Raw genomic sequence first — 27,132 nt, 5'->3', positions numbered from 1 at the left:
GAGATCATGGCTGATTTGATCTTGGGCTCAGCACCATTTCCCTGCCCGCTCCCCATAACCCTTCACTCCCTTATTGTTCAAAAATCTGTCTATCTCCACCTTAAATATAGTCAATTACTCCGCCTCCACAGCTCTCTGAGGCAGAGAATTCCAAAGATTCACGACCCTCTGAGAGAAGAAATTCCTCCTCATTTCCGATTTAAAAGGGTGCCCCCTTATTCTGGAATTATGCCCACTAGTTCTAGATTCCCCCACGAGGGGAGACATAACTACTAGAATGAACATGGTTCAGTCCTCAATGCAATCACAGTAAATTATGTTCTATTCACTAATATGGTCTTTCAATGGCGGGGCTTTTACCCAGCATTCCGGGCGGTGGGGAATGTGCCGCACCCAGACTGCAGCAGCCCAGTGCGCAGGCGCAATTCCGAGCAATTTTTGGAACATGCGCAGTGCGGTGTACGGGAGACAGGCTGGAGAAGGACCGATGGTGGAGACGGGACCCGGACAGTTGGTAAGAGGCGGGAGGGCGTAAGGCAGCCGGTGGGTGGGCGTGGAGTCTGCATAAACAACTGGTGTAGGCCGCAAGTTCCAAAAAATAACGTAAAGTTCCCCGGTTGCAGATTAGGGCTTTCTCCCGGTAAAAGGACCAGGTTTACGGCCGCCAGCTTTGTGCAGGAAGGCGGGACTGTTCCGTATCGAGCCCACTTAATTCAGGAAGTAGCACAGCTCACGCGCGGCCATCTTGGTACAGGAACAAAGCGGGGCCTGGCTTCAGGGTCTGTTACCAACCGGGTCTAAGTGCCCTCGCGAAAAACACACTGACTCGTTTATTTTATTCTCACTCTCCACACATCGGGTTTCTCACCATCTCTCCTAAAGGCGCTGGTAAGTGCCGAGCTTACGGATGACATCCCACACAATTGTAACAGAAGAGCCTCAGAGCTGGGCAACCTTCTACTATCTCAGGGTTAGAATCCCCATGTACAGTCCCAGGGTTAGAATCCCCATGTACAGTCCCAAGGTTAGAATCCCCATGAACAGTCCCAGGGTTAGAATCCCCATGTACAGTCTCAGGGTTGGAATCCCCAGGTACCGTCCCAGGGTTAGAATCCCCATGTACAGTCCGAGGGTTAGAATCCCCATGTACAGTCGCAGGGTTAGAATCCCCATGTACAGTCCCAGGGTTAGAAACCCCATGTACCGTCCCAGGGTTAGAATCCCCATGTACAGCCCCAGAGTTAGAATCCCCATGTACAGCCCCAGGGTTAGAACCCCCATGTACTGTCCCAGGGTTAGAATCCCCATGTACCGTCCCAGGGTTGGAATCCCCATGTACAGTCCCAGGGTTAGAATCCCCATGTACAGTCCCAGGGTTAGAATCCCCATGTACAGTCCCAGGGTTAGAATCCTCATGTACAGCCCCAGGGTTAGAATCCCCATGTACAGTCCCGGGGTTAGAATCCCTATGTACAGTCCCAGGGTTAGATCCCCATGTACAGTCCCAAGGTTAGAATCCCCATGTACAGTCCCAGGGTTAGAATCCCCATGTACAGTCCCAGGGTTGGATATCCCCATGTACAGTCCCAGGGTTGGATATCCCCATGTACAGTCCCAGGGTTAGAATCCCCATGTACAGTCCCAGGGTTAGAATCCCCATGTACAGTCCCAGGGTTAGAATCCCCATGTACAGACCCAGGGTTAGAATCCCCATGTACAGTCCCAGGATCAGAATCCCCATGTACAGTCCCAGGGTTAGAATCCCCATGTACAGTCCCAGGGTTAGAATCCCCATGTACAGTCCCAGGATTGGATATCCCCATGTACAGTCCCAGGGTTAGAATCCCCATGTACAGTCCCAGGATCAGAATCCCCATGTACAGTCCCAGGATCAGAATCCCCATGTACAGTCCCAGGGTTAGAATCCCCATGTACAGTCCCAGGGTTAGAATCCCCATGTACAGTCCCAGTGTTAGAATCCCCGTGTACAGTCCCAGGATCAGAATCCCCATGTACAGTCCCAGGGTTAGAATCCCCATGTACAGTCCCAGGGTTAGAATCCCCATGTACAGACCCAGGGTTAGAATCCCCATGGACAGTCCCAGGGTTAGAATCCCCATGTACAGTCCCAGGGTTAGAATCCCCATGTACAGTCCCAGGGTTAGAATCCCCATGTACAGTCCCAGGGTTAGAATCCTCATGTACAGTCCCAGGGTTAGAATCCCCATGTAGAGTCCCAGGGTTAGAATCCCCATGTACAGTCCCAGGGTAAAAATCCCCATGTACAGTCCCTGGGATAGAATCCCCATGTACAGTCCCAGGGTCAGAATCCCCATGTGCTGTCCCAGGGTAAGAATCCCCATGTACAGTCCCAGGGTCAGAATCCCCATGTACAGTCCCAGGGTTAGAATCCCCATGTACAGTCCCAGGGTCAGAATCCCCATGTACAGTCCCAGGGTCAGAATCCCCATGTACAGTCCCAGGATCAGAATCCCCATGGACATTCCCAGGGTTAGAATCCCCATGTACAGTCCCAGGGTTAGAATCCCCATGTACAGTCCCAGTGTTAGAATCCCCGTGTACAGTCCCAGGATCAGAATCCCCATGTACAGTCCCAGGGTTAGAATCCCCATGTACAGTCCCAGGGTTAGAATCCCCATGTACAGACCCAGGGTTAGAATCCCCATGTACAGTCCCAGGGTTAGAATCCCCATGTACAGTCCCAGGGTTAGAATCCCCATGTACAGTCCCAGGGTTAGAATCCCCTTGTACAGTCCCAGTGTTAGAATCCCCGTGTACAGTCCCAGGATCAGAATCCCCATGTACAGTCCCAGGGTTAGAATCCCCATGTACAGTCCCAGGGTTAGAATCCCCATGTACAGACCCAGGGTTAGAATCCCCATGTACAGTCCCAGGGTTAGAATCCCCATGTACAGTCCCAGGGTTAGAATCCTCATGTACAGTCCCAGGGTTAGAATCCCCATGTACAGTCCCAGGGTTAGAATCCCCATGTACAGTCCCAGGGTAAAAATCCCCATGTACAGTCCCTGGGATAGAATCCCCATGTACAGTCCCAGGGTCAGAATCCCCATGTGCTGTCCCAGGGTAAGAATCCCCATGTACAGTCCCAGGGTCAGAATCCCCATGTACAGTCCCAGGGTTAGAATCCCCATGTACAGTCCCAGGGTCAGAATCCCCATGTACAGTCCCAGGGTCAGAATCCCCATGTACAGTCCAGGGTTAGAATCCCCATGTACAATCCCAGGGTTGGAATCCCCATGTACAGTCCCAGGATCAGAATCCCCATGTACAGTCCCAGGGTTAGAATCCCCATGTACAGTCCCAGGGTTAGAATCCCCATGTACAGTTCCAGGATCAGAATCCCCATGTACAGTCCCAGGATCAGAATTCCCATGTACAGTCCCAGGGTTAGAATCCCCATGTACAGTCCCAGGGTTAGAATCCCCATGTACAGTCCCAGTGTTAGAATCCCCGTGTACAGTCCCAGGATCAGAATCCCCATGTACTAAGTCCCAGGGTTAGAATCCCCATGTACAGTCCCAGGGTTAGAATCCCCATGTACAGACCCAGGGTTAGAATCCCCATGTACAGTCCCAGGGTTAGAATCCCCATGTACAGTCCCAGGGTTAGAATCCCCATGTACAGTCCCAGGGTTAGAATCCCCATGTACAGTCCCAGGGTTAGAATCCTCATGTACAGTCCCAGGGTTAGAATCCCCATGTACAGTCCCAGGGTTAGAATCCCCATGTACAGTCCCAGGGTAAAAATCCCCATGTACAGTCCCTGGGATAGAATCCCCATGTACAGTCCCAGGGTCAGAATCCCCATGTGCTATCCCAGGGTAAGAATCCCCATGTGCAGTCCCAGGGTCAGAATCCCCATGTACAGTCCCAGGGTTAGAATCCCCATGTACAGTCCCAGGGTCAGAATCCCCATGTACAGTCCCAGGGTCAGAATCCCCATGTACAGTCCAGGATTAGAATCCCCATGTACAGTCCCAGGATCAGAATCCCCATGTGCAGTCCCAGGGTTAGAATCCCCATGTACAGTCCCAGGGTTAGAATCCCCATGTACAGTCCCAGTGTTAGAATCCCCGTGTACAGTCCCAGGATCAGAATCCCCATGTACAGTCCCAGGGTTAGAATCCCCATGTACAGTCCCAGGGTTAGAATCCCCATGTACAGACCCAGGGTTAGAATCCCCATGTACAGTCCCAGGGTTAGAATCCCCATGTACAGTCCCAGGGTTAGAATCCCCATGTACAGTCCCAGGGTTAGAATCCCCATGTACAGTCCCAGTGTTAGAATCCCCGTGTACAGTCCCAGGATCAGAATCCCCATGTACAGTCCCAGGGTTAGAATCCCCATGTACAGTCCCAGGGTTAGAATCCCCATGTACAGACCCAGGGTTAGAATCCCCATGTACAGTCCCAGGGTTAGAATCCCCATGTACAGTCCCAGGGTTAGAATCCCCATGTACAGTCCCAGGGTTAGAATCCCCATGTACAGTCCCAGGGTTAGAATCCCCATGTACAGTCCCAGTGTTAGAATCCCCATGTACAGTCCCAGGGTTAGAATCCCCATGTACAGTCCCAGTGTTAGAATCCCCATGTACAGTCCCAGGGTTAGAATCCCCATGTACAGTCCCAGGGTCAGAATCCCCATGTACAGTCCCAGGGTCAGAATCCCCATGTACAGTCCAGGGTTAGAATCCCCATGTAGAATCCCAGGGTTGGAATCCCCATGTACAGTCCCAGGATCAGAATCCCCATGTACAGTCCCAGGGTTAGAATCCCCATGTACAGTCCCAAGGTTAGAATCCCCATGTACAGTCCCAGGATTGGATATCCCCATGTACAGTCCCAGGGTTAGAATCCCCATGTACAGTCCCAGGATCAGAATCCCCATGTACAGTCCCAGGATCAGAATCCCCATGTACAGACCCAGGGTTAGAATCCCCATGTACAGTCCCAGGGTTAGAATCCCCATGTACAGTCCCAGTGTTAGAATCCCCGTGTACAGTCCCAGGATCAGAATCCCCATGTACAGTCCCAGGGTTAGAATCCCCATGTACAGTCCCAGGGTTAGAATCCCCATGTACAGACCCAGGGTTAGCATCCCCATGTACAGTCCCAGGGTTAGAATCCCCATGTACAGTCCCAGGGTTAGAATCCCCATGTACAGTCCCAGGGTTAGAATCCCCATGTACAGTCCCAGGGTTAGAATCCTCATGTACAGTCCCAGGGTTAGAATCCCCATGTACAGTCCCAGGGTTAGAATCCCCATGTACAGTCCCAGGGTAAAAATCCCCATGTACAGTCCCAGGGTCAGAATCCCCATGTACAGTCCAGGGTTAGAATCCCCATGTACAATCCCAGGGTTGGAATCCCCATGTACAGTCCCAGGGGTAGAATCCCCATGTACAGCCCCAGGGTTAGAATCCCCATGTACAGTCCCAAGGTTAGAATCCCCATGTACAGTCTCAGGGTTAGAATCCCCATGTACAGTCCCAGGGTCAGAATCCACATGTACAGTCCCAGGGTTAGAATCCCCATGTCCAGTCCCAGGGTTAGAATCCCCATGTACAGTCCCAGGGTTAGAATCACTATGTACAGTCCCAGGGTCAGAATCCCCATGTACAGTCCCAGGGTCAGAATCCCCATGTACAGTCCCAGGGTCAGAATCGCCATGTACAGTCCCAGGGTTAGAATCCCCACGTACAGTCCCAGGGTCAGAATCCCCATGTACAGTCCCAGGGTCAGAATCCCCATGTACAGTCCCAGGGTCAGAATCGCCATGTACAGTCCCAGGGTTAGAATCCCCACGTACAGTCCCAGGGTTAGAATGATGTGCCTTCAATAATTCAAAGACAAGGAATTTAAAGGATTCAACTAAGGCTTTTAATCACTAAGAACATAGCAGCATTACAGGTCTTCCCACATCGGGCGTCTGGTAGGAATGACTCATCCAGCTCCTGAGACCTTTATATGGCAAAAGACAGGGGCGTAGCCAATACACACAATAGGAACAAAAGGGGGCGGTTCACACAATACAAGCAGGTGAAACACACAGGTAAAACACATAGGCTGATGAAGGCATATATTTCATCACATTCACCCCTTCTACAGATTTAGTCTGTCCGGGGGTGTGATAGTCCTTCCTGAACGTCGCAACAGTACCTCGGGTTCCGACCGGGAGTCCGTGGTGCCCTCCTGGGCATACCCATGTGCTGGGGTTGTTGCAGGTACTGCTGGGGGTGGTGAGGATACCTCTGGGGATGGTGGAGGTTCTTCTGGGGGTGGTGGTGATGGGTCGTCGTCGTCGCTTCCTGCCGAGGCGAGGTCCTTTATGGACACGGTGTCTTCACGCCCGTCGGCGTGCTTGACGTACGCGTACTGTGGGTTTGCGTGGAGTAGGTGTACTGCCTCCATGAGGGGATCTGTTTTGTGGCCCCTCACATGTTTCCGTAACAGGACTGTCCCTGGGGCGGAGAGCCACGAGGGTAGGGTTACTCCTGAGGTTGATTTGCAGGGAAAAACAAACATCTTCTCGTGAGGAGTGGCGTTAGTAGCAGTGCACAGTAGCGACCTTATCGAGTGGAGTACGTCTGGGAGGACCTCCTGCCAGCGGGAGGTGGGGAGGCCTTTAGACCTTAGTGCTAAGGTGACCGCCTTCCACACTGTCGCGTTCTCCCTCTCCACTTGCCCATTACCCCGGGGGTTATAACTAGTGGTCCGACTCGTGGCTATCCCCTTTGACAGCAGGTATTGGCGCAGTTCATCGCTCATGAACGACGCCCCCGTCAGTGTGGATGTAGTTGGGCATGCCGAACGTGCAAAACAGGTTGCCGAGGCACTTGATGACCGTGGCACTGGTCATATCTGGGCAGGGGTAGGCGAATGGGAAGCGGGAGTACTCGTCCACAATGTTGAGGAAGTACACATTGCGATCGGTGGAGGGGAGTGGTCCCTTGAAATCTAAGCTCAGGCGCTCGAATGGCCGTGTAGCTTTGATCAGGTGGGCTCGGTCAGGCCTGAAATAACGGGGCTTGCATTCCGCACAAGTGCGGCAGTCCCTGGTCATAGACCGGACCTCCTCGATGGAATAGGGCAGGTTACGGGATTTTATAAAGTGGAATAGCCGGGTGACCCCCGGGTGGCAGAGGCCATTGTGGAGGCCCTGTAGCCTGTCCCCCTGGATGCTGGCACACATCCCTCGTGATAGGGCGTCGGGGGATTCGTTGAGGGCCCCCGGCCTATATATTATGTCGTACTCAAACGTGGAGAGTTCGATCCGCCACCTGAGAATTTTGTCATTCTTGATCTTCCCCCTCTGTTTGGTGTTAAACATGAAGGCTGCCGACCGCTGGTCGGTAAGCAGGGTGAAGCGTTTGCTGGCTAGGTAGTGCCTCCAGTGCCGCACTGCCTCCACTATGGCCTGGGCCTCCTCCTCCTCTACCGAGGAGTGCCTGATCTCGGGCCCTTGGAGGGTTCTTGAGAAAAAGGCTATGGGCCGCCCATCCTGGTTGAGGGTGGCTGCTAAAGCGAAGTCGGACGCATCGCTTTCGACCTGGAAAGGGATGTTTTCGTCCACTGCCCGCAGCGCGGCCTTCTCAATGTCGTGTTTAATGCTGTTGAAGGCGGCGTGGGCCTCGGCCGTGAGCGGGAAGGACGTTGGTTTCAGGAGGGGACGGGCCTTGTCAGAATAATTGGGGACCCATTGGGCGTAATAGGAGAAGAACGCCAGGCACCTTTTCAGGGCCTTGGGGGTGTTTGGTAGGGGTAGCTCCCGTAGGGGGCGCAATCGGTCGGGGTCCGGACCGATTTCCCCGTTTTCCACCACGCAGCCCAGGATACAGAGGCGCGTGGTGCTAAAGACACACTTATCCTCGTAGGTGAGATTGAGTCTGAGGGCGGTTTTCAGAAATCTCGCGAGGTTCGAGTCGTGGTCTTGCTGGTCGTGGCCGCAGATGGTGACGTTGTCTAGGTATGGGTAGGTGGCTGTTAACTGGTTCTCATCGACCATGCGGTCCATCTCCCGCTGGAAGACCGAGACCCCGTTCGTTACCCCAAAGGGGACTCTGAGGAAGTGGTAGAGACGTCCGTTCGCCTCGAAGGCAGTGTATGGACGGTCCTCCGGCCTAATGGGGAGCTGGTAGTATGCCGATTTTAGGTCGATGGTGGAAAACACCCGGTATTGCGCGATTTGGTTAACCATATCCGCTATGCGGGGTAGAGGGTAGGCGTCTAGCTGGGTGTATAGATTAACCGTCTGGCTATAATCTATCACCATCCGCTTCTTTTCGCTACCCTTAACTACTACTACCTGGGCGCGCCACGGGCTGGTACTGCATTCGATGATACCTTCCCGCTTGCGTCTTTCTACTTCCGACGCAATGAACCGTCTGTCCTCCCAGCTGTACCGCCTACTCTTGGTCGCTATGGGTCGACAGTTGGGTGCGAGGTTGGCGAACAGAGAGGGCGGCTTGACCTTCAGGGTAGCCAGACCGCACACTGTGAGGGGCGGCTGGGACCCACCGTAGGTAAGCGTGATACTTTGGTGGTGGCACTGGAAGTCCAGACCCAAGATCACGCTCACACAGAGATCTGGCATTATCAATAGTTTAAAATCTCTGTAATCATTGCCTTTTATTGACAACATAACCGCGCAGAAACCTGTAATTTTTGAGGGATGAGTCTTATCGGCCATGGCGATTTTGCCCTGTGTGGGGACTATCGTTAGTGAAAGTCGTTTTACCAGGCTAGGATGAATAAAGCTTTCGGTGCCCACTGATGCGCCATCAATTACTCAAAAGACTGAGGTTAAGCAAGTAACAACCAGGCTTTTATTAACTAAAGAATGAAGGTCTTGTCTCGAGTGGTCGACCTGTCCAGAATACTAAGGGACTGGGAGATAGTCACTTATGTACCTGGAATAGTGGGAGGAGTCAGCCGAGGCATGTCCAGACCTGTACCTAGTGGAATACACATACAGACACAGACAGGTATACAGTGGTTTACCACATTCACCCCTTGTTTAAAAATGAGTCCGGCGGGGTGAAGTGTATTTAAAAGTTCGTGTATTGGAGTCTCTCCGGAGGTCTTGTCTGCCGCTGTGATCGACGTGGCGACGGCAGGGGTGGTGGAGCTTCCGGCGTCGCGTCCCGTGTAGGCTGGGGCCCTGGAGTGTCGTCCTCGTGGGTGACGGTCCAAGGCGAGCCGGCTGCTGGGGTTGGATATCGGGTCGTGGGGGGGGGGTGGTAATGGGTAGTGGGTTACAGCGGTCCCCGAGGGTGCGAGGTCTCGTATGGAGACTGTGTCGTAGTGGGTTACAGCGGTCCCCGAGGGTGCGAGGTCTCGTATGGAGACTGTGTCCTCCCGCCCGTCCGGGTACGCAATGTAAGCGTACTGGGGGTTGGCGTGGAGGAGGTCGACCCTCTCGACCAGGGGGTCCGTTTTATTGGCCCTCACGTGTCTTCTCAGTAGTACCGGCCCTGGGGACGTCAGCCATGGCGGTAACGATGTCCCCAATGTGGACTTCCTTGGGAAGACAAACATTTTCTCGTGAGGGGTGGCATTGGTGGCAGTGCAGAGCAGTGACCGAATCGAGTGGAGCGCATCGGGGAGCACCTCCTGCCAGCGGGAGGTCGGAAGGCCCCTAGACTTTAAGGCTAGTAGGGCGGCCTTCCAAACTGTTGCATTCTCTCTTTCCACCTGTCCGTTCCCCCGGGGGTTGTAACTGGTGGTCCTGCTTGTGGCTATACCCCTAGCGAGCAGGTACTGGCGGAGTTCGTCGCTCATAAACGATGAGCCCCGGTCGCTATGGATATAGCTGGGGAAACTGAACAGGGTGAAGAGGCTGTTCAGAGATTTAATGACTGTGGCACTGGTCATGTCCGGGCAGGGGATGGCGAACGGGAAACGGGAGTACTTGTCAATGATGTTGAGGAAGTACACATTGCGGTCGGAGGAGGGGAGAGGCCCTTTAAAATCGACGCTCAGGCGTTCGAAAGGGCGAGTGGCTTTTATCAGGTGGGCTCTGTCTGGTCTATAAAAGTGCAGTTTGCACTCAGCGCAGACTTGGCAGTTCTTGGTCATGGTCCTGACCTCCTCGATGGAGTAAGGCAGGTTGCGGGCCTTGATGAAGTGGAAGAACCTGGTGACCCCCGGGTGGCAGAGGTCATTGTGGAGGGCCCTCAGCCTATCGATCTGTGTGCTGGCACAGGTGCCACGCGATAGGGCATCTGGGGGTTCATTGAGCTTCCCAGGCCGGTACAAGATCTCATAGTTGTAGGTGGAAAGTTCGATTCTCCACCTCAAGATCTTGTCATTTTTGATTTTGCCCCTCTGCTTGTTGTTGAACATAAAAGCAACTGAACGCTGGTCAGTGAGCAGGGTAAATCATTTTCCGGCCAGGTAGTGCCTTCAATGACGCACAGCCTCCACAATAGCCTGGGCCTCCTTCTCGACCGCAGAGTGTCTGGTCTCCGGGCCCTGGAGGGTTCGTGAGAATGCCACAGGTCTCCCCGCCTGATTAAGGGTGGCGGCCAGGGCGAAGTCGGACGCATCGCTTTCCACCTGGAAGGGGGTGGATTCGTCCACTGCGTGCATGGTGGCTTTGGCAATGTCCTCCTTGATACGGTGGAAGGCCAAGCGGGCCTCTGCCATCAGGGGAAAAGAGGTGGATTTGATCAGCGGACGGGCTTTGTCTGCATAGTAGGGGACCCACTGGGCGTAGTAGGAAAAAAACCCTAGGCACCTCTTCAGGGCTTTTAGGCAGTGGGGCAGTGGGAGTTCCATAAGGGGACGCATCCGGTCTGGGTCGGGACCGATGACCCCGTGTTCCACAACACAGCCAAGGATGGCGAGGCGGTCTGTGCGGAATATGCACTTCTCCGTGTTATATGTCAGGTTCAGGAGTTGGGCGGTGCGGAGGAATTTCTCGAGGTTTGCGTCATGGTCCTGCAAGTCATGGCCACAGATGGTCACATTGTCTAGGTAAGGGAAAGTGGCCTGCAGCGCGTTTTGATCGACCATCCGGTCCATCTCCCTTTGGAAGACGGAGACCCCGTTGGTAACGCCAAAGGGAACCCTAAGGAAGTGATAGAGGCGGCCGTTTGCCTCAAAAGCAGTATACTGGCGGTCTTCAGGGCGGATGGGGAGCTGGTGGTACGCTGATTTCAGGTCAATGGTCGAAAAGACGTGGTACTGCGCGATCTGGTTGACCATGTCAGCTATGCGGGGGAGTGGGTAGGCGTCCAGCAGGGTGTAGCGGTTTATTGTTTGGCTGTAGTCGATGACCAGGCGTTGTTTCTCGCCGGTCTTAATGACCACAACCTGGGCTCGCCAGGGGCTGGAGCTGCCCTCAATAATCCCCTCCTTCAAGAGCCGCTCCACTTCGGTTTTGATGAAAACCCTGTCCCCGGCACTGTATCGCCTGCTCTTTGTGGCGATGGGCTTACAGTCGGGGGTGAGGTTAGCAAACAGTGGGGGGGTGGGACTCTGAGTGTGGAGAGGTTGCATCTGGTGCGCGGCGGGCAATTTGGAGGCTGCTGGCTGCGGACTGTGAGTGGGGGGAGGGGGCCACTGTACGCCATCGTAACGCTTTTGAGGTGGCACTGGAAATCCAACCCCAGTAGGACGGCAGCGCAGAGGTCGGGCAGGACCAGGAGTTTAAAATTATTGAACACAGTCCCGTCTACTACTAGTGTCACCACGCAGTAGCCGCCAATGTCCGCTGACTGGGACTCGGAGGCCATAGAAATCCGCAGGTGCGCAGGCAGGACTGGGAGAGAGCAACGCCGCACCGTGTCGGGGTGGATGAAGCTCTCTGTGCTCCCGGCGTCAAAAAGGCAGTTTATTGCATGGCCGTTTACCTTAACGTCCATTTTGGACCGAGCCAGTTGGTGCAGTCTCGTTTGGTCCAGCGTAACAGAGGCCAGCGTAGGGGTCGGTGTGTCGCTGCTGGTATCAGATGGGGGGGGGGTTGGCGGTCTGCTGCGTCCCGGCTGGTGTCCAAGATGGCGGCGTCCATGTGGCTGGAGTCGTCCAAGATGGCTGCTGCTGCGGTGGTTCGCACATGGCTGGGGAGGCCCAAGATGGCGGCCCGCACGGCCCACACGCGGCGCTGTTGGGGGCCCAAGATGGCGGCTCGCACGGCCCACACGCGGCGCTGCTGGCGTTCGGGGTGGCTTTGGCCTTGCAGACGCTGGCGTAGTGTCCCTTTTTCCCGCAGCCCGAGCAGGTCGCATTCTTCGCCAGGCAGCGCGCTCTGGGGTGTTTGGCCTGGCCACAGAATTAGCATTTCTGGCCTTGGGGTACTGCTGTCTGGCTTTGGGACACTGCTGCGGTAGTTGGGCCATTGTTGGGCTGTGGCTGGGGTGGCACGGTGCTATGGGGCTGTCCTACCGTGTCCCAGGTTGTCGTTCCCCGCGGCGTCCACGGTGTAGAGGAGTAGGCATCCATGCCCCGGTAGGCTGCGTCCAGCGTTAGAGCGATTTCGGAGGCTTTGTCGAGGGTGAGGTCACTCTGCTCCAGCAGCCGCTGTCGGGTGTAGTTGGACCTGTGGCCCGCTACGAAGGCATCCCGGATCAGTTCCTCCGTGTACTTAGTGGACGTTACCGCCTTACACCCACAGGCCCGGCCAAGCACGGACAGTGCTTGGAGGTATTCCTCAGTCGATTCCCCAGGTTGTTGCTTGCAACTCCCCAGAAGGTGCCTGGCGTATACTTCGTTCACAGGGCGCGTGTACTGGGTCTTGAGGAGCTGGAGGGCGGCTGTGTACGAGGTCGCGTCCCGGACGACTGAGTACACTCGGTGGTTCACCTTGGAGATCAGGACAGACAGTTTGTCCGCATCCGTTTCGACCGCAGTGGAGGCAGTCAGGAATGTCTCGAAGCACGTGAGCCAGTGAGCAAACTTGTTGGAAGCGTCCGCTTCCCGACTGTCCAGGTCCAGGCATGCTGGTGTGAGGATCTTCACCATTATAAAAAATTTAGTTAATAAAATTGATGCGCCATCAATTACTCAAAAGACTGAGGTTAAGCAAGTAACTACCAGGCTTTTATTAACTAAAGAATGAAGGTCTTGTCTCGAGTGGTCGACCCGTCCAGAATACTAAGGGACTGGGAGGTAGTCACTTATATACCTGGAATAGTGGGAGGAGTCAGCCGAGGCATGTCCAGACCTGTACCTAGTGGAATACACATTACACATACAGACAGGTATACAGTGGTTTACCACAGCTCCCGCAGTCAATCAAGCATTTAACCTTGTTCCCGTTTACCTCTATGTCCATCATCGATTTAGACAACGGATGCGGCCTGGACTGATCCACTGTGATCGAGGCCACCAGTGGGTCCTGGAGGTCCGTGTAGTCGGGGCAAGATGGTGGACTCCATGAGGGTGGACAAGATGTCTTCCAAGATGGCCGCTCCCACGGCGCGCACGCGGCGGTGGTGGAGTTGGAGGCGGGGTTCCCTCTGCAGACTTTGCTGAAATGTCCTTTCTTCCCGCATTTAAAACAGGTGGTGCCCTTCGCTGGGCACAGATGCCTGGAGTGTTTGTCCTGGCCGCAGAAGTAGCATTTCGGGCCCCGATGCATTGCGGCAGTAGTGGGGCTCCTGGGTGGAGGCTGGGGCTCCGATGGTGCTGGGCTGGCCTGAGACCTGGGAGGTGAAGATGGCTTCCAAGATGGCGGCCCCCACGCACGAGGCGGAGTGGGCCGTGTGGCCTGGGGAACAGGATTCAGAGTTCCTCTGGGCCATATCCAGCGATCGCGCTATATCTATAGCCTGTTTTAAGTCCAGTCCCTCCTTTTCAAACAGTTTCTGCCGAATATAATTTGAACTGAGGCCCGCAATAAGGGAGTCTCGAATCAGCTCCTCCGTGTACACGATGGCAGACACGGCCTTACAGTTACAGTCTCTGCCCAGTACTTTTAGGTTTAGTATAAAGTCCTCTAGTGACTCACCATGCCGCTGCGTGCGAGTAGTCAGAAGATGCCTGGCGTACACCACGTTTATTGGCCGCGCGTAGTGGGCCTTCAGGATGGTGCAGGCCTCCTCGTAGCTGGTGGCATCTTGGATGAGGGGGGAGACCCGATGGCTCACCCAGTTTCGCAGGATTCCCAGTTTCATGTCTCCGGTAGCGGTTTCGGCTGCGGCTATGGCAGTGGATGAGTTTGCAATGAAAAATTGGAACCAGTGTCCGAACCCTGTGGCTGCGTCTGAGGCATGGGGGTCCAGATCCAAGCGCTCTGGTTTCAGGAGTCGATCCATCCTGGTGTTGTAGTGATTAAAATTGATGTGCCTTCAATAACTCAAAGACAAGGAATTTAAAGGATTCAACTAAGGCTTTTAATCACTAAGAACATAGCAGCATTCCAGGTCTTCCCACATCGGGCGTCTGGTAGGAATGACTCATACAGCTCCTGAGACCTTTATATGGCAAAAGACAGCGGCGTAGCCAATACACACAATAGGAACAAAAGGGGGCGGTTCACACAATACAAGCAGGTGAAACACACAGGTAAAACACATAGGCTGATGAAGTACACTCCCAGGGTTACAATCCCCATGTACAGTCCCAGGGTTAGAATCCCCATGTACAGTCCCAGGGTTAGAATCCCAATGTACAAGCCCAGGCTTAAAATCCCCATGTACAGCCCCAGGGTGAGAATCCCCATGTACAGTCCCAGGGTTAGAATCCCAATGTACAATCCCAGGCTTAAAATCCCCATGTACAGTCCCAGGGTTAGAATCCCCATGTACAGTCCCAGGGTTAGAATCCCAATGTACAATCCCAGGCTTAAAATCCCCATGTACAGTCCCAGGGTTAGAATCCCCATGTACAGTCCAAGGATCAGAATCCCCATGTACAGTCCCAGGGTTAGAATCCCCATGTACAGTCCCAGTGTTAGAATCCCCATGTACAGACCCAGGGTTAGAATCCCCATGTACAGTCCCAGGGTTAGAATCCCCATGTACAATCCCAGGCTTAAAATCCCCATGTACAGACCCAGGGTTAGAATCCCCATGTACAGTCCCAGGGTTAGAATCCCCATGTACAGTCCCAGGGTTAGAATCCCCATGTACAGTCCCAAGGTTAGAATCACCATGTACAGTCCCAGGGTTAGAATCCCCATGTACAGTCCCAGGGTTAGAATCCCCATGTACAGTCCCAGGGTTAGAATCCCCATGTACAGACCCAGGGTTAAAATCCCCATGTACAGCCCCAGGGATAGAATACCCATGTACAGTCCCAGGGTCAGAATCCCCATGTACATTCCCAGGGTCAGAATCCCCATGTACAGTCCCAGGGTCAGAATCCCCATGTACAGTCCCAGGGTCAGAATCCCCATGTACAGTCCCAGGGTCAGAATCCCCATGTGCAGTCCCAGGGTCAGAATCCCCATGTACAGTCCCAGGGTCAGAATCCCCATGTACAGTCCAGGGTTAGAATCCCCATGTACAGCCCCAGGGTTAGAATCCCCATGTACAGCCCCAGGGTTAGAATCCCCATGTACAGTCCCAGGGTTAGAATCCCCATGTACAGTCCCTGGGTTAGAATCCCCATGTACAGTCCCAGGGTTAGAATCCCTGTGTACAGTCCCAGGGTGAGAATCCCCGTGTACAGTCCCAGGGTTAGAATCCCCATGTACAGTCCCAGGGTTAGAATCCCCATGTACAGTCCCGGGGTTAGAATCCCCATGTACAGTCCTGGGGTTAGAATCCCCATGTACAGTCCCAGGGTTAGAATCCCTATGTACAGTCCCAGGGTTAGATCCCCATGTACAGTCCCAAGGTTAGAATCCCCATGTACAGTCCCAGGGTTAGAATCCCCATGTACAGTCCCAGGGTTAGAATCCCCATGTGCAGTCCCAGGGTTGGAATCCCCATGTACAGTCCCAGGGTTGGAATCCCCATGTACAGTCCCATGCTTGGAATCCCCATGTACAGTCTCAGGGTTAGAAGCCCCATGTACAGTCCCAGGCTTATAATCCCCATGTACTGTCCCAAGATTAGAATCCCCAAGTACAGCCCCAGGATTAGAACATCCATGTACAGTCCCAGGGTTAGAATCCCAGTGTACAGTCCCAGGGTTAGAATCCTCGTGTACAGTCCCAGGGTTGGAATCCCCATCTACAGTCCCAGGGTTGGAATCCCCATGTGCAGTCCCAGGGTTGGAATCCCCATGTACAGACCCAGGATTGGAATCCCCAAGTACAGTCCCTGGGTTGGAATCCCCATGTACAGTCCGAGGGTTAGAATCCCCATGTACAGTCCCAGGATTGGAATCCCCATGTACAGTCCCAGGGTTGGAATCCCCATGTACAGTCCGAGGGTTAGAATCCCCATGTACAGTCCCAGGGTTAGAATCCCCATGTACAGTCCCAGGGTTAGAATCCCCATGTACAGTCCCACGGCTGGAATCCCCATGTACAGTCCCAGGGTTAGAATTCCCATGTACAGTCCCAGGCTTATATTCCCCATGTACAGTCCCAGGGTTAGAATCCCCATGTACAGTCTCAGGGTTAGAATCCCCATGTACGGTCCCAGGTTTAGAATCCCCTTGTACAGTCCCAGGGTTGGAATCCCCATGTCCGGGACCAGTTTTAGAATCCCCATGTACAGTCCCAGGGTTGGAATCCCCATGTACAGTCCCGGGGTTAGAATCCCCATGTACAGTCCCAGGGTCAGAATCCCCATGTACAGTCCCAGGGTTGGCATCCCCATGTACAGTCCCACGGTTGGAATCCCCATGTACTGTCCCAAGATTAGAATCCCCAAGTACAGTCCCAAGATTAGAATCCCCAAGTACAGTCCCAGGATTAGAATCTCCATGTACAGTCCCAGGGTTAGAATCACAGTGTGCAGTCCCAGGGTTAGAATCCTCGTGTACAGTCCCAGGGTTAGAATCCCCATGTTCAGTCCCAGGGTTGGAATCCCCATGTACAGTCCCAGGGTTGGAATCCCCATGTACAGTCCCAGGATTGGAATCCCCAAGTACAGTCCCTGGTTTGGAATCCCCATGTACAGTCCGAGGGTTAGAATCCCCATGTACAGTCCCAGGATTGGAATCCCCATGTACAGTCCCAGGGTTGGAATCCCCATGTACAGTCCCAGGGTTAGAATCCCCATGTACAGTCCCAGTGTTAGAATCCCCATGTACAGTCCCAGGGTTGGAATCCCCACGTACAGTCCCAGGGTTAGAATCCCCACGTACAGTCCCAGGGTTAGAATCCCCATGTACCGTCCCAGGTTTAGAGTCCCTATGTACAGTCCGAGGGTTAGAATCCCCATGTACAGTCCCAGGGTTAGAATCCCCATGTACAGTCCCAGGGTTAGAATCCCCATGTTCAGTCCCATGGCTGGAATCCCCATGTACAGTCCCAGGGTTAGAATCCCCATGTACAGTCCCAGGGTTATAATCCCCATGTACAGTCCCAGGGTTAGAATCCCCATGTACAGTCCCAGGGTTAGAATCCCCATGTACGGTCCCAGGTTTAGAATCCCCATGTACAGTCCCAGGGTTGGAATCCCCATGTCCGGTACCAGTTTTAGAATCCCCATATACATTCCCAGGGTCGGAATCCCCATGTAGAGTCCCGGGGTTAGAATCCCCATGTACAGTCCCAGGGTCAGAATCCCCATGTACAGTCCCAGGGTTGGCATCCCCATGTACAGTCCCAGGGTTAGAATCCCCATGTACAGTCCCAGGGTTAGAATCCCCATGTACAGTCCCAGGGTTAGAATCCCCATGTACAGTCCCAGGGTTAGAATCCCCATGTACAGCCCCAGGGTTGGATTTCCCCATGTACAGTCCCAGGGTTAGAATCCCCATGTACAGTCCCAGGGTTAGAATCCTCATGTACAGTCCCAGGGTTAGAATCCTCATGTACAGCCCCAGGGTTAGAATCCCCATGTACAGTCCCGGGGTTAGAATCCCCATGTACAGTCCCAGGGTTAGAATCCCTATGTACAGTCCCAGGGTTAGATCCCCATGTACAGTCCCAAGGTTAGAATCCCCATGCACAGTCCCAGGGTTAGAATCCCCATGTACAGTCCCAGGGTTAGAATCCCCATGTGCAGTCCCAGGGTTGGAATCCCCATGTACAGTCCCAGGTTTGGAATCCCCATGTACAGTCCCATGTTTGGAATCCCCATGTACAGTCTCAGGGTTAAAAGCCCCATGTACAGTCCCAGGGTTAGAATCCCCATGTACTGTCCCAAGATTAGAATCCCCAAGTACAGTCCCAGGATTAGAATCTCCATGTACAGTCCCAGGGTTAGAATCACAGTGTACAGTCCCAGGGTTAGAATCCTCGTGTACAGTCCCAGGGTTAGAATCCCCATGTTCAGTCCCAGGGTTGGAATCCCCATGTACAGTCCCAGGGTTGGAATCCCCATGTACAGTCCCAGGATTGGAATCCCCAAGTACAGTCCCTGGGTTGGAATGCCCATGTACAGTCCGAGGGTTAGAATCCCCATGTACAGTCCCAGGATTGGAATCCCCATGTACAGTCCCAGGGTTGGAATCCCCATGTACAGTCCCAGGGTTAGAATCCCCATGTACGGTCCCAGGTTTAGAATCCCCATGGACAGTCCCAGGGTTGGAATCCCCATGTCCGGTACCAGTTTTAGAATCCCCATGTACAGTCCCAGGGTCGGAATCCCCATGTACAGTCCCGGGGTTAGAATCCCCATGTACAGTCCCAGGGTCAGAATCCCCATGTACAGTCCCAGGGTTGGCATCCCCATGTACAGTCCCAGGGTTAGAATCCCCATGTACAGTCCCAGGGTTAGAATCCCCATGTACAGTCCCAGGGTTAGAATCCCCATGTACAGTCCCAGGGTTAGAATCCCCATGTACAGTCCCAGGGTTAGAATCCCCATGTACAGTCCCAGGGTTAGAATCCCCATGTACAGTCCCAGGGTTAGAATCCCCATGTACAGTCCCAGGGTTAGAAACCCCATGTACAGTCCCAGGGTTAGAACCACCATGTACAGTCCCAGGGTTAGAATCCCCATGTACAGTCGCAGGGTTAGAATCCCGATGTACAGTCCCAGGGTTACCATCCCCATGTACAGTCCCAGGGATAGAATCCCCATGTACAGTCCCAGTGTTAGAATCCCCATGTACAGTTCCAGGGTTCGAATCCCCAAGTACAGTCCCAGTGTTAGAATCCCCATGTACAGTCCCAGCGTTAGAACCACCATGTACAGTCACAGGATTAGAATCCCCATGTACAGTCCCAGGATTAGAATCCCCATATACAGTCCCAGGGTTAGAATCCCCATGTACGGTCCCAGGAGTAGAATCCCCAAGTACAGTCCCATGGTTAGAATCCCCATGTACAGTCCCAGGGTTAGAACCACCATGTACAGTCCCAGGATTAGAATCCCCATGTACAGTCGCAGGGTTAAAATCCCCATGTACAGTCCCAGGGTTATAATCTCCATGTACAATCCCGGGGTTAAAATTCCCATGTACAATCCCCATGTACAGTCCCAGGATCAGAATCCCCATGGACAGTCCCAGGGTTAGAATCCCCATGTGCAGTCCCAGTGTTAGAATCCCCATGTACAGACCCAGGGTTAGAATCCCCATGTACAGTCTCAGGGTTAGAATCCCCATGTACAGTCTCAGGGTTAGAATCTCTGTGTACAGTCCCAGGGTTAGAATCCACATGTACGGTCCCAGGTTTAGAATCCCCATGTACAGTCCCAGGGTTGGAATCCCCATGTACTGCCCAGGGTTAGAATCCCCATGTACAGTCCCAGTGTTAGAATCCCCATGTGCAGTCCCAGGGTTGGAATCCCCATGTACAGTCCCAGGGTTAGAATCCCCATGTACAGTCCCAGGGTTGGAATCCCCATGTACAGTCCCAGGGTTAGAATCCCCATGTACAGTCCCAGGGTTAGAATCCCCATGTATAGTCCCAGGTTTAGAATCCCCATGTACAGTCCCAGGGTTGGAATCTCCATGTACAGTCCCGGGGTTAGAATCCCCATGTGCAGTCCCAGGGTCAGAATCCCCATATACAGTCCCAGGGTTGGAATCCCCATGTACAGTCCCAGGGTTAGAATCCCCATGTACAGTCCCACGGTTGGAATCCCCATGTACAGTCCCAGGGTTAGAATCCCCATGCACATTCCCAGGGTTAGAATCCCCATGTACAGTCCCAGGGTTAAAATCCCCATGTACAGTCCCAGGGTTAGAATCCCCATGTACAGTCCCTGGGTTAGAACCCCCATGTACAGTCACAAGGTTAGAATCCCCATGTACAGTCCCAGGGTTAGAATCCCCATGTAGAGTCCTAGGGTTAGAATCCCCATGTACAGTCCCAGGGTTAGAATCCCCATGTACAGTCCCAGGGTTCGAATCCCCATGTACAGTCCCAGGGTTAGAATCCCCATGTACAGTCCCAGGGTTAGAATCCCCAAGTACAGTTCCAGAGTTAGAATCCCCATGAACAGTCCCAGGGTTAGAATCCCCATGTGCAGTCCCAGGGTTAGAATCCCCATGTACAGTCCTCGGGTTAGAATCCCCATGTACAGTCCCAGGTTTAGAATCCCCATGTGCAGTCCCAGGGTTAGAATCCCCATGTAGAATCCCCATGTACAGTCCGAAGGTCAGAATCCACATGTACAGTCCCAAGGTCAGAATCCCCATGTACAGTCCCGGGGTCAGAATCCCCATGTACAGTCCCAGGGTTAGAACCCCCTTTTACAGTCCCAGGGTTAGAATCCACATGTACAGTCCCAGGGTCAGAATCCCCATGTACAGTCCCAGGGTTAGAATCCCCATGTACAGTCTCAGGGTTAGAATCCCCATATACAGTCCCAGGGTTAGAATCCCCATGTACAGTCCCAGGGTTAGAATCCCCAAGAACAGTCACAGGGTTAGAATCCCCATGTACAGTCCCAGGGTTGGAATCCCCATGTACAGTCCCAGGGTAAGAATCCCCATCTACAGTCCCAGGGTTAGAATCCCCATGTATACTCCCAGGGTTGGAATCCCCATTTACAGTCCCAGGGTTAGAATCTCCATGTACAGTCCCAGGTTTAGAATCGCCATGTACAGTCCCGGGGTTAGAATCCCCATGAACATAGAATCCCCATGTACAGTCCCAGAGTTAGAATCCCCATGTACAGTCCCAGGGCTAGAATCCCCATGCACAGTCCCAGGGTTAGAATCCCCATGTACAGTCCCAGAGTTAGAATCCCCATGTGCAGTCCCAGGGCTTGAATCCCCGTGCACAGTCCCAGGGTTAGAATCCCCATGAACAGTCCCAGAGTTAGAATCCCCATGTACAGTCCCAGGGTTAGAATCCCCATGTACAGTCCCAGGGTTAGAATTCCCATGTACAGTCCGAGGGTTAGAATCCCCATGTACAGTCCCAGGCTTAGAATCCCCATGTACAGTCCCAGGGTTAGAATCCCCATGTACAGTCCCAGGTTTAGAATCCCCATGTACAGTCCCAGGGTTAGAATCCCCGTCTGCAGTCTCAGGGCTGGAATCCGCATGTACAGTCCCAGGGTTAGAATCCCCATGTACAGTCCCAGGGTTAGAATTCCCATGTACAGTCCCAGGGTTAGAATCCCCATGTACAGTCCCAGGTTTAGAATCCCCATGTACAGTCCCAGGGTTAGAATCCCCGTCTGCAGTCTCAGGGCTGGAATCCGCATGTACAGTCCCAGGGTTAGAATCCCCATGTACAGTCCCAGGGTTAGAATCCCCATGTACAGTCCCAGGGTTAGAATCCCCATGTATACTCCCAGGGTTGGAATCCCCATGTACAGTCCCAGGGTTAGAATCCCCATGAACAGTCCCAGTGTTAGTATCCCCATGTACAGTCCCAGGGTTAGAATCTCCATGTACAGTCCCAGGGTTAGAATCTCCATGTACAGTCCCAGGGTTAGAATCGCCATGTACAGTCCCAGGGTTAGAATCCCCATGTATAGTTCCAGGGTTGGAATCCCCGTGTGCAGTCCCAGGGTTAGAATCCCCATGAACATAGAATCCCCATGTACAGTCCCAGAGTTAGAATCCCCATGTACAGTCCCAGGGCTAGAATCCCCGTGCACAGTCCCAGGGTTAGAATCCCCATGTACAGTCCCAGAGTTAGAATCCCCATGTACAGTCCCAGGGCTAGAATCCCCGTGCACAGTCCCAGGGTTAGAATCCCCATGTACAGTCCCAGAGTTAGAATCCCCATGTACAGTCCCAGGGTTAGAATCCCCATGTACAGTCCCAGGGTTAGAATCCCCATGTACAGTACGAGGGTTAGAATCCCCATGTACAGTCCCAGGCTTAGAATCCCCATGTACAGTCCCAGGGTTAGAATCCCCATGTACAGTCCCAGGTTTAGAATCCCCATTTACAGTCCCAGGGTTAGAATCCCCGTCTGCAGTCTCAGGGCTGGAATCCGCATGTACAGTCCCAGGGTTAGAATCCCCATGTACAGTCCCAGGGTTAGAATCCCCATGTACAGTCCCAGGGTTAGAATCCCCATGTACAGTCTCAGGGCTGGAATCCCCATGTACAGTCCCAGGGTTAGAATCTCCATGTACAGTCCCAGGGTTAGAATCCCCATGTACAGTCACAGGGTTAGTATCCCCATGTACAGTCCCAGGGTTAGAATCCCCATGTACAGTCCCAGGGTTGGAATCCCCATGTACAGTCCCAGGGTTGGAATCCCCGCGTACGGTCCCAGGGTTAGAATCCCCATGTACAGTCCCAGGGTTAGAATCCCCATGTACAGTCCCAGGGTTCGAATCCCCATGTACAGTCCCAGGGTTCGAATCCCCATGTACAGTCCCAGGGTTAGAATCCCCATGTACAGTCCCAGGGTTCGAATCCCCATGTACAGTCCCAGGGCTAGAATCCCCATGTACAGTGCCAGGGTTAGAATCCCCATGTACAATCCCAGGGTTGAATCCCCATGTACAGTCCCAGCGTTAGAATCCCCATGTCCAGTCCCAGGGTTAGAATCCCCATGTACAGCCCCAGGGTTAGAATCACCATTTACAGTCCCAGGGTTAGAATCCCCATGTTTAGTCCCAGGGTTAGAATCCCCATGTGCAGTCCCAGGGTTGGAACCCGGCACCCGGAAGTGGAATTTCACTCTCAGTGTTACATTTTTCATCGGTTACAGGCTGGAGAGAGGAATAATTGAAACTGACCCAGAGCTGTGTGATTGGTTCAGTCTGTATATCACTGACAGGTCCTGTTAAATTTGAGTGGTCAGCTATTCAAATTCCCGGTAACTCTAATCCCGGATATAAAAGAGGGGAGAGCTGTGTTTAAATCAGAGTCTCCTTGGAGATTCTCTGAGCGAAGGACCTGGTCAGCTTGAAACATGTGAAGGAGAATCAATCGGTTAAAAATGTCCAATGAGCAGTTTTTGACCAATATCGACTCCCACAGGGATGGGGAATTCCAGAATAAGGAAGGAACCGGGTTAGATTTGAAAGGTACTAATAAAGGATTCCAGGGCCTCTTACATTTGGGATTTTCTTTATTTTGTCCACTCGAGGAGTTAGATAACAGACTTTCTCATGTGAATGCAGAGCTGGATTATTGAGCCGTGATGTGCCTACTCATGTCCGTATGTTCCTCCTGACAGTGATGACTTTTGTAAACAGCTTTTGCAGGGTATTCGAAGGGAAGGATATACAGACAGGATTATACCTGGCGGTAGGAGATTGTGGGCTAGGGGAGGAATTGGACCCGCGGGTGGGCTGGGAAGCTTCATAAACACCCGGTGTAGGCTTCAGGCCCTGAATAAGAGCCCACAGGCCCCGTGTTTGTCCCGCGGGGACAGGCCCGGGTCAGCGGGGTTACTGGCTGCCATCTTGGACAGGGCAGGATCACGGCGCATGCGCGGCCATCTTGGTACAGGAACAGAGAGTGGGCGGGGCTTCGGGGGTCTCTGTTCCCAACTGGGTCCCAGTGCCCGGGAGATGGAGCATCCTGGGCAACAGGTTTTTAATCACCTTCACCCACTCCCAGGCCGCATGTGATGTTTGCGGCCTAGAGGAGTCCATGGGCCATGTATATATTCAGTGTGAGAGGTTGCAGCCCCTGTATAGTTACCTGAAGGGGCTGCTCCTCAACTCTTGGTTACACTTTAGCCCCACGCTCCTAATCTTTGGCCGCCAGGTGCGGAGCGGGGTGGGTAAGTTGGAGGATCTTCTCCTGGACCTGCTCTTGGGCCTGGTGAAAACAGCAATTTGTAGGTCCAGGATGGGCGGTGCCCATGGGGGGGGTCACTCTGTCTGCCTGCCTCTCTCCCGTGGTCTTGTCCCTGCCCGGGTGGCCCTGGAGAGGGAGCAGGCGGTGTCCACCGGTTCACTGATACCTTCCTCGACCGGTGGGCACCTCCGGGTACAGAGAGTCTCTCAGACACTGGGAACAACATTCTGGTTTAGTTGGAGGGACTTTGTTGCTTATTTTGGCTTCGTTTAGTTTGATTGGACCACATGTTTGGGGGAACAAGAGAGGGAAGAATGTTCCATAGAAACTAGAATTGTCTGTTCTGAATTTCTATCCTGTACTTACAGTGATGACTTTTGTAAACTCCTTTTACAGGGTGTTAGAAGGGGAGGATTTACAGACGGGAAACTCAAACCAAACATCACAACAAGATCTGACAGAGTTACTCAATTCATCAGGAACTGAATATCATCGGCCTTTGAATGTGGAAGGAGGAATGTTTGTCTGTTCTGTCTGTGGGGAAAGATTTCAAACATCAGTGTGACCGGAAAAGCAGCGAGACACACACACCGAGTGAGAGTGTTCCAGAGCACTGACTGTGGAAAGAGCTTTAACCAGTTACACGCCTGAAAAAACATCGCACCGTTCACAGCGGGGAGAAACCGTACACGTGTTCTGTGTGTGGACGAGACTTCAACTGATTGTCCAACCTGGAGAGACACAAGGACACCCACAACATGGAGAAACCGTGGAAATGTGGGGATTGTGGGAATGGATTCGGTTACCAGTCTCAGCTGGAAACTCATCGACGCAGTCACACTGGTGAGAGGCCGTTCACCTGCTCCGTGTGTGGGAAGGGATTCACTCAGTCATCCAACCTTCTGACACACCGGCGAGTTCACACTGGGGAGAGACCGTTCACCTGCTCCGTGTGTGGGAAGGGATTCAGTCTGTTATATAACATGCTCAGACACCAAGGTGTTCACACTGTTGCCACACAGTTTAATAGGTCCGTGTGTGGGAATGAATTCACTCAATCGCCTAACCTGCCGAAACACCAGCGAGTTCAGACTGACGAGAGTCTGTTTAAATGTTCTGACTGTGGGAACTACTTTAAAAGCTCTGAGGAACTGATTAAACACCAGGGCGTTCACACTGGGGAGAGACCGTTCACCTGCCCTGAGTGTGGGAAAGGATTCACTCAGTCATCCACCCTGCTGAGACACCAGCGAGTTCACACTGGGGAGAGGCCATTCACTTGCTCCGTGTGTGGGAAGGGATTCACTAACTCTTCCAGCCTCACTGAACACCAATTTGTTCACACTGAGAAGAGACCATTTAAATGTTCTGACTGTGAGAATAGCTTTAAAAGCAAAAAGGATCTGCTGAGACACCAACATACTCACACTAGGGAGAGGCCGTTCACCTGCTCCGTGTGTGGGAAGAGATTCAAACGTTCATCTCACCTGCTGACACACCAGGAAGTTCACACTGGGGAGAGGCCGTTCACCTGCTCCATGTGTGGGAAGGGATTCACCCGTTCATCCAGCCAGCTGAGACACCAGCGAGTTCACAAGTGACTGCAGGGGTTGGATTCTGCTGTTGTTGCTGCTGTTAATCACATCCAGAATTGAACCATGTTCATTATGACATTTGGGGTTTGTTTCTGCTGATCTTAATAACCCTATAACTGGGCTAGAGATTAATATTCTGGATATATGTCAAATAAATCAACTTTGCTTCAAATACACAGTGTGTCGAGTATTTGATTTCTCCAAGATAAGAGAAGACTAATTGATGTCCTGTTACCGACTGCTCCATTTTTGGGCCTTTTCTGCTTTCTAACTCTAGATTATTTCAGTTCTCATACCTTCGGTTACTCTCAGGGACAAGTCCCAGCTCCCCATACATTCCAGAGTGCCTTTCCCAGCCTTGGTATCCAGGGAAGGTATCGGTAACACGCCCGGGATCACTAAACACAAACCCAGTCTGTTAATCACTTTCAGCTACTGGGCTTAGCATGTGACCCACAGCATCTCTCTCACCTTCGATGTGTGAATAGAGCATCACGCCTGCAAACTGCGTTTTGAATTTGCCCTTGACCTGGGTTTTCCGATGAGCTTGTCCTGGGGCCCAGTGGGCTTTCACTGCTCCGGGGTATTTCCGGGCATGTCCTCGCTGCCCCTGGAATTCCCACACATTGCCCCCTGGGTGTTGTATTGATTTCTTTGTGGGTTCAATGACGAGACATTTATGAAAGAGAATGTCTTTTAATCTAAAGTCTGTTCAACTCTTTATACAGCTTTACAGGAGACACGATGCTAGTGATCCATCTAGAACGAAACTGAAACCAAACTAAACTGCCTTGCTTGTCTCGGTCACATGCCCTCTGCTGGTCAGGCACAAGCAATCAATACATACAAACATGCTGGTAAGGCATCATAATCAAACAGGCAAATACCATCTCTATTTGCTGATATCATTACAGGTGTGAGGCCAGCGCTCTGTGCTTTTAAACACTGGAGTGAAGACGAGTCCTGCAGACACACAGTCACCAGGAGGAGTTTCTAACTGTCCGGACCGACCTTTTGGGGAGATTATCCCACTTTTGGGCTGGTTGTGGTTTCTTCCCATTGTCCCATTGCTTGTTCCCTTGGATTGGATCTTTATTTGTTCCCTTTGGTTTGGTTTCAGTTTCACTGCTGGACCCGCCACTCAAAGCACTCTGTCTGATCTGCCCCCGGGAATGAGCAGACTCCTCCCTCACCTCCCACACTGCACCATCTATGTTTAAATGAGGGGAGAGTGTAAACCCGGGGAGTCCGCCGTATTCACCGGGCGAAATGTACCAGTGGCAGCGATGGACTAGGAGTGGAGTTTCAGCCCCGATA

At 52.9% G+C, this 27,132-nt stretch overlaps 1 protein-coding gene across 1 annotated transcript; it reads left to right on the top strand.

Annotated features, from left to right (window-relative positions):
• The first annotated feature begins 384 nt into the window (after positions 1-384).
• Positions 385-25,989, top strand: LOC147119272 (uncharacterized). The gene is made up of 2 exons (XM_085984936.1): positions 385-514; positions 24,617-25,989. Exon 2 carries the CDS (start codon positions 24,979-24,981, stop codon positions 25,819-25,821), a length of 843 nt encoding a protein of 280 aa, XP_085841062.1. The 5' UTR covers positions 385-514; positions 24,617-24,978; the 3' UTR covers positions 25,822-25,989.
• The last annotated feature ends 1,143 nt before the right edge of the window (positions 25,990-27,132 follow it).

The sequence above is a fragment of the Somniosus microcephalus genome, chromosome 4 (assembly GCF_052327205.1).
Source record: "Somniosus microcephalus isolate GS21.2 chromosome 4, FLI_Smic_1.0, whole genome shotgun sequence".
Lineage (NCBI taxonomy): Eukaryota > Metazoa > Chordata > Chondrichthyes > Squaliformes > Somniosidae > Somniosus > Somniosus microcephalus.
Note: the sequence above shows the minus strand (reverse complement) of the source record. Positions and strands in the feature narration are given on the sequence as shown.